The sequence below is a fragment of the Talpa occidentalis genome, unplaced genomic scaffold (assembly GCF_014898055.3).
Source record: "Talpa occidentalis isolate TD23 unplaced genomic scaffold, MPIMG_talOcc4v2.1 talOcc4.6, whole genome shotgun sequence".
Lineage (NCBI taxonomy): Eukaryota > Metazoa > Chordata > Mammalia > Eulipotyphla > Talpidae > Talpa > Talpa occidentalis.
This window is the reverse complement of record NW_023604972.1, coordinates 54,404,105-54,412,261: the sequence shown is the minus strand read 5'-3', so window position 1 is coordinate 54,412,261 and position 8,157 is coordinate 54,404,105. Positions and strand designations below refer to the sequence as shown.

At 38.4% G+C, this 8,157-nt stretch overlaps 1 protein-coding gene across 1 annotated transcript; it reads right to left on the bottom strand.

Moving 5' to 3' along the window:
• Positions 1 to 2,634: 2,634 nt before the first annotated feature.
• On the bottom strand, positions 2,635 to 7,403 carry DSPP (dentin sialophosphoprotein). Its single transcript, XM_037530674.1, has 4 exons — positions 7,353 to 7,403; positions 6,154 to 6,240; positions 5,038 to 6,024; positions 2,635 to 4,557 (listed from the first exon to the last, which is right to left on the bottom strand). Exons 1-4 carry the CDS (start codon positions 7,401 to 7,403, stop codon positions 2,635 to 2,637), a joined length of 3,048 nt encoding a protein of 1,015 aa, XP_037386571.1.
• Positions 7,404 to 8,157: the final 754 nt, after the last annotated feature.

Genomic DNA, 8,157 nt, shown 5'->3' with positions numbered 1-8,157 from the left:
TCTTGGGATGTTCTTTGGGGTGTCTTCTCCATTTTTGCCCCATGGTCCAGAAGTCACTGCAGATATCACTGTATATTAAAATCGGAATCACAGCCCTTCCTTCATTGTTTCTAACATCAGCCCGAGATTCTGAGCTTCTTCTCCGCCCCCTGACACATTTCTTAAGTTAAAATCTCTGTAAGAAATGGATGGCAATGTATCCAGCTTGGTTACCACTTGAGTGATGTCTGCAGAGACTCTCACTGGGCTGGAAAAGGCTCACAGTGATGGGAAAACAGTTCCTTATGACAGTTCATAAAATGAGCTACAACACAGTGGTGAAAAAAAGAATGATGACAATCTGTGTGCTGGGAACCAGTATCTGAGGTATATTCTTTAGCTGAAAAGAGTAAGATAAGGGCCTCCCTAGTGGCGCAAGGGGTTAAACAGCACTATGAAGCTATCCGCAGCCTCTGCAGCACGAGTTCCATCCCTGTCCAGCCAGGGAGCAACCCACATAGCGCAGCAAACCTCTCCTGACTCACCTGCTGCTCCCCTCAGCAGTGTATTTCAGTCAATCTGCCTATTCTGTTCCCCACTCTGTGTCTGGTGAATCCTCTCACCCCCCACATCTCTGGCCTGAACCCCTGCTCTTTATGCATAAATAAATAAATATTTTAAAAAAATGTGAGGGAGAGAATAAGTACTTGCAAACTCATTAGAATGAATGGTATTTTTCCTTGTGAAGAGTCATATAAATATTTATTATAACATCAAGAATCATTATCTTTCATTTACATATCTTATACATTTTATAGTTTTACATCCGTTGCCTGAGAACTCACAATAACCTTTTAAAATAGGAGAGAAAGTTCTAGTTACAAATTAAAAAAACACACACAAAAAAATTCAAAGCCTAATGGAGTTAAAAATCTAGACCATATTTTAAGGAAGGAAGTTTAGAGTCCTTTGCATGATTTTGATACAGTAAGAACTTAAAATTGTTATAGAATTATGACTTGCCAAGCAGTTCATGAATACAGTGTTTTTAAAACTTTCAGCAATACCACTTTTAGTGTTGATAACTAAAAAGCTTGCATAAAAGAGGAAAGAGGCAGGAAAAAAAAACCTACTGAAACTCTTTGTGTAAAATATGCCTAATAATTAGAATATAAATTATCAACTAGTGACTGTTTGAAAATTAAAGATTTTGCATTCATAATCACTATAGATTTTTACCCTTGAATTAGAAAAAAAAGTTAAATAATGGCCTGAATTGAGAAAGATGGAAATTGCCAATCATCACTACTAAATCTAGAAAAATACCCTAAAGTTTTATGATTATGGTACCTCCTGGTTTCACTGGAAAATCCCAGGTTACACCTCCTGTCCTGTCATATTATCCATAGCACCTCTTTCACTCACAAAAGTATCCTAGTTTGGATAATAACTCTTATGTGGATATTAAATATCCACCCCATTAAATAACCCTCTTGTCTCAAACATCTTTAATATCTTCATGTTCTAGGGTTTGTGCTTCATCTTGAGATGAAGCAAAAACTGGATGATCTATGTTATGTATGCTAAAGACTTCTGCTGTCCATAAGAAGTTTTCCAAAGCATTATTTACCAGCAACTTTTGGCTTTTTAAAAAAGATTCATTGTGGGGTTGGAATCTCTTGAAAGTTTTGGCATGTGGGGCTTAAAAAGGGAAATGCGAACCAAGTTTGACTTGGTGAGACTAATGTAGAAGAAAAATAAGTGAGGCCACTTAACAAAGTTCTTCCCTTAGAGTTTAAAAAGTGAACCACTCCCTAAGAGTCATTCATTCATCACACATGTATTTATTAATATCTCAAGAGTGGTGACTGGAGGCAAGACTGTTCTAAGCACTGAATCAGTTTTGTCATTAGTTTTATGGACTTCATTTTTATTGTTTTTATTTCCAGTAGTTTGCAGAAATGTAACATCAGATGTTTTTATTTAAACCGTCCTCTGAGGTCTTTCCTGGCTAGCACGCCTTAAAATTTCCATAATTTGTAATTGTTCTATTCAATAATTACATAGATGATTGCCTAGGTTCAGGTAGGTTAAATAGTTGCTGTGATTTGTTGCATATTATTCATTTCATTTGCTTCTTCCTTAAAACAAGCAAATGAATCAGTAGCCAAGCTAGATATCATGCTAACAGCATCTTTTACTGAGCAAGCAAGCACACCATCTATGGCAAAAACATCTATCACTGAGGGATTGGGGAGACACCATGGCAGTTTATGAGATGTGTTTACTTGCTACATTCTCTAAAGCACTCTGCATTTAAATTGAAGTTGTCATGTGGTACAAGATGACCTGAGGTTTCTGTGTAGAGTATTAAAGAATATTTTCATTGTTCTTTTATGCTTAGATTTACACTTCTAACAAAATATTTCAGAATATATTTTATTATGTATGTGCCAAAGTCCATGCACTCAGATTCTCTCTCTGATGGAGTTAGGACTTTGTTCGAAATCTGACTGTTTGAATTCCCCAAATTGCTTCTGTGGATGTTTGCATATATCTTTTGCTTATTTCTCTCCTCTGCTTTCACGGAAATCTTTATTTCCTACCAATTACTCACCAAAATTTCACAAAGGAAATCTGCAGGCTTTCATCGGTCTAATCATCACTGGTTGAGTGATGACTATCACTGCCTTCACTATCACTGCTGTCACTTCCATTGCTCTTTCCATTGCCAGACTTGCTCTTATTGGCACTGCCATCACTGCTGTCAGATGCATTGTTACTGCTTTCATTACTGTCGCTGCTGTCACTACTGTCACTGCTATCACTGCTGTCACTGCTGTCACTACTGTCACTACTGTCACTGCTATCACTACTGTCACTACTATCACTGCTGTCACTACTGTCACTGCTATCACTGCTGTCACTGCTATCACTGCTGTCACTACTGTCACTACTATCACTGCTGTCACTACTGTCACTGCTATCACTGCTGTCACTGCTGTCACTGCTGTCACTACTGTCACTACTATCACTGCTGTCACTACTGTCACTGCTATCACTGCTGTCACTGCTGTCACTACTGTCACTGCTGTTACTGCTATCACTGCTGTCACTGCTATCACTGCTGTTGCTGCTATCACTGCTGTCACTGCTGTCACTACTGTCTGATTTGCTGTCACTACTGTCACTGCTATCACTGCTGTCACTACTGTCACTGCTGTCACTGCTATCACTGCTGTTACTGCTATCACTGCTGTCACTACTATCACTGCTGTTACTGCTATCACTGCTGTCACTGCTGTCTGATTTGCTGTCACTGCTGTCATTACTGTCACTGCTATCACTGCTGTCTGATTTGCTGTCACTGCTGTCACTACTATCACTGCTATCTGATTTGCTGTTACTGTTGTCACTACTATCACTGCTGTCTGACTTGCTGTCGCTACTGTCACTGCTGTCACTGCTATCACTGCTGTCTGACTTGCTGTCACTGCTATCACTACTGTCTGATTTGCTGTCACTACTATCACTGCTGTCACTGCTGTCTGATTTACTGTCACTGCTATCACTACTATCACTGCTATCACTGCTGTCACTGCTGTCACTGCTATCACTGCTGTCACTACTATCACTACTATCACTGCTATCACTGCTGTCACTGCTATCACTGCTATCACTGCTGTCACTGCTGTCACTGCTATCACTGCTGTCTGATTTGCTGTCACTGCTGTCACTACTATCACTGCTATCACTGCTGTCACTACTGTCACTACTGTCACTGCTGTCACTGCTGTCACTGCTGTCTGATTTGCTGTCACTGCTATCACTACTATCACTGCTATCACTGCTGTCACTACTGTCACTGCTGTCACTGCTATCACTGCTGTCTGATTTGCTGTCACTGCTGTCTGATTTGCTGTCACTGCTGTCACTACTATCACTGCTATCACTACTGTCACTACTGTCACTGCTATCACTGCTGTCACTGCTGTCACTGCTATCACTGCTGTCACTACTGTCACTGCTGTCACTGCTGTCACTGCTGTCACTGTCTGATTTATCTTTGCTGCTATCTGATTTGCCATTGTCATGGCTCCCATTGTTATCATTGATATTACTGTCACTATCACTAGCATCTGATGTGCTTTCATTGTCATCATCATCTCCTCCTTTTGAGTCACTATCATTGCCATTATCTTTTGATTCATCAGAGTTATAAGAAGCATCTCCTCTGCTACTGCTGTCACTGTCACTTTCAGAAGGGACATCATCATGGCCATTAGACTCATCACTGCTATTGGGATCATCTCCTTGCATGGATTCATCATCAAATTCATAACTGTCATATCCATTACTACTACTGGCACTACCTGCTTTGCTGTGTCCTGCCATGTTTCCAGGTTCTGTTTTCTGACCAGGTCCTTGCATGTTGTCAGCCTCTCCTTGCGTCTTAACATTTCCTTTGCCAGCAGTCAGTCCAAGCTGTCCTTTACTCTCCTCATCTACGTTGACTTTCCCAGCTTCTTTGGTAATATTGTTTCTGTTGCCACTGCTGGGATCTTTGATTTCTATTCCCTAGGGAGGAATAGAAAAAAGAATGATTAGTCAGTAATTGTAATGCGGCAAAATTGCATTGGTCTTCAGAAGACTGACTGGGAAAGTAACCAAGAAATAAATCAGTTTCAGTCCCTCAGAAATATCTGTGAAAGTGTGATTTCTTCAGTACTTAAAAGGACTCTAAGGTTTAGATTGTATAACAATACATTCACATTTTTAACCAATAGGAATTTTTGTAAACAGTCATATGTCATATCAGTTATTTAACATAAAATTTTTCTAGAATTGTAACCAAATTTTCTGAAAGGTCTGCTTTTCAAAATTGTTCCATATCAAAGTCCAGTAAGGACTCCATGTTTCTTATTAAATATTCAAATAATTTAGAGGCAAAAATACACAGATGTTTGTCATAATTTGTTTTGCACTACCATCATGTGGGGACTGGGAAAGAGCAGAGAATTTAAAAGGCCAAGAAAGAAATCAGCTTCACAGACTGACCTTATCTTGGCTCTTCCCAATAGCACTTGGCTCTAATTCTTGGGTGAGTCCGTTATCCAAAGCTGGGTTTTCTCTGTGACTGGGCTGGGGAGTGTCTGCTGTTCTTTGACCACCATTGTCCTCTGGAATACTGGCAGAATCCTCCTCACTTCTGGAGGCTTGGTCTCCCTCTGTGTCATGAGGTTCTTCTTTGTCCTGAAGGTCGTCATCTTCACTACTAATTGAATTTTGACCTAAACTGTTGTCATTGTTTTCTTCATGCCCCTGCCCATCCTGGCCCCTGCCATTATCAGAGCCTTCTTTTCCATTCCCTGTTTCCTCACCTTCATTATCACCAGAGCCCTTGTCTTCATCCTCACCGGCTCCATCCCCACTAGGACTTCCATCAGAATTATCCAGTCCAGCATCTTCTCTATTGCCAGCTCCACTTCCCCCTGGTGTTACCCCTGTCTCCTCATTCCCATTTCCCTCACCTTCTCTCTGAGGTGTTACTGCACTCGTATTACCCTCATTTCTACAGAAATTCTCATTTACTTCATCCTCAGGCTCTGTACTGTTACTGCTTCCAGCTACTTGAGGAACATCTGGGACAACACTGGCATCCTCGCTCTTACTTATGTCTCCAGCATCCCCATTTTTTGAATTCTTGTCTGTATTTCCATTAATATTGTTCCCATTTGCTGCTCTATCAGTGTTGGTGACTCTTATTTGTCCCCTGATGCTATTTGCTGCGGTACTTTCTTCTTGTCTCTGTATCCCATCATGGCCATATGTTTCTGGATTTTCTGTGCCCCCATTTTGATGCTCAGTATTCCCCACTTCATTTGCTAACATAGAATTTGTGGAAGAACCTTTCTCTCCTACTTCTACCCACTCCAAGCCATTTCTCCCTTGTCTGTAGCCATTTTTAATATACTGTTGCTTTTCTCTATCACTGTCAAGTATAGGGACACTTTCTTTTGTAGTGTCGTTGACATTTACCTCATCCTGAAAAAAAGAAATAAATCAAAATAAATGGTAAATATCAGCTTGAAGTAAAGCAAGATGAGAATATGAGCATCATTTTTTTAATTAATAAACTCTAAAAACAGTTTATAGACATTTTATATCCTATACCTGTATTGGCACATTTGATTTTGCTAGAAGATTTAAATTCATAGATTTGTCAACAGGATGTCTCTCCAATGTCTTGATTTGAGGAACCTAGCAAAGTAAAATATTGTAAATTACATTCTTATTTTGTATACTTACACACACGTGCCTGTGCCCCCACCACACACACACACACACACACACACACTCACACACTTGTCCTTAAGTGATGAAGAAGAAGAAGAGATAAAACACAAAGGCTAAATAAAGTATGGTGTAAGTAGGTAGAAAAGAGAAGAGGTTTATTACAGGGCTTGTGAATTAAATGAGACATGCAAATATTTTTCACAATACTGTACCAATATTATGAAGCATTAACCAGACCTCTTAAATATATAAGGGGAACCATATATTAGATAAACAGAGAGAGAGATCTTTAATGTTTCTATGCAACAAGACTCTCTTGCCATAGCACAATACCCACCTTAAATGTAATTCTGACCAAAACCCTTAAGAGAATAGTAGGTATAATCAGAACTAGTGCAGAAGCAAACTCAAGTAAGATGCTACTTGTGCACCCTTCAGGAACACATTTGAAATAGCTGAGAAAATTCTGGACTATATAAATACCAAGTTTTTTGCTATTATAAAAAATGTATCAAGATGTTAACCATAGTACCTAGTTTATAAAACTACAAATGAAAAATAAATAAATAAAATAAAATTACAAATGGTTTAATTTTCTTTTGTATTCATCTGTATATTCCAAATTTTTTACAGTACACATATAAAAAATAGCTCTCTGAGTAAAATATTAGTTTTCTTCCAAATTGGAAAAAATCCCATTTTTCCGATTTTTCTTTACTGAAAACTCCTTGAACTATACAAGGTTTGGGGAATTTTTCTTTTTAGGATAAAATTCACAGGGCATGAAGCAAAGATGGACAAGCTCTCCTTGACTTCCAGGCATTGAACATAAATTAATCTGAATGAATTTTTAAAATAATAATCTCTCTGATGAGATGTGAGTTTTTATTTGAAGAAGGGGGAGCACAAATTTGAATTGCATATTTGGTTTTGTTGAGGTATCTTGTGAAGTCTTTCATGCAGGTGCAAAAGTTCAGACTCAGATTATCTGCATAGTCTAAGGAAGCATACATTCTTTAATGGCAGTTTAAAAGAGCCAGCAAAGTAGGCAGGTTTTCTGAGGAAGGCATACTCACTGGAATGGCCCATGCTGCCGCCCAAATGCAAAAATATATAATAATCTTCATTTTCTTTTGGTACCAATGGCTGTTTTTTTTAAAAAAAAAAAAAGTAAAAATTACTTACATAACAAAAATGATAACTTCAGCAGTGTATTATTTTGGTCTACAAGCATTTGCCATTTTCCTGGATGACAAGTATGTATAAAAATGAGAAGAAATCTATCAAGACTCAATGATCTAGAACATTCCAGAAATGATAATGATACATACAAAGGCATTATCAGGCTCAGCAATGATATAACTACCTGGGACTTTTCTGCCTATGCCGATGAAGGGACACATCCATGATTATAAAGGATATTGCAATTACTTTATCCTATTATTGCTCTTGATGGTAAAAATGTGTCTTCTGAACAGTTTCAATCAACTAGTATTTCTGCTAAGATTGTGCTTAAAAGATGGAGCATGTATCGCCTCCAACAAAATCTCTATCTTTGGACTATTCCAGGCTGTACAGGAAATAAATTACCGACAGGAGGGAGCCTAGGTTAGTGGAAAGGTCCTGGAGTTTGGATTTAGAGATCTAGGCTCAAATTCTATCTTTGGTACGTAAGTGTGATTTTGAAAAATTTAAGTAGATATATTATTAAACCCTTCTTTCCTCCAGCTAGGATTAAACAAACAAACAAACCTAGTTCAGATTATCCCAATATCTTAGCAGAAAAATCTTCTCTAAGACGCCTTCTCTGATGTTTTCAAAGGACATTTGGTGTCTCTCATCTTATATACCCAGCAACTTCTACACACCTAACTAATACCA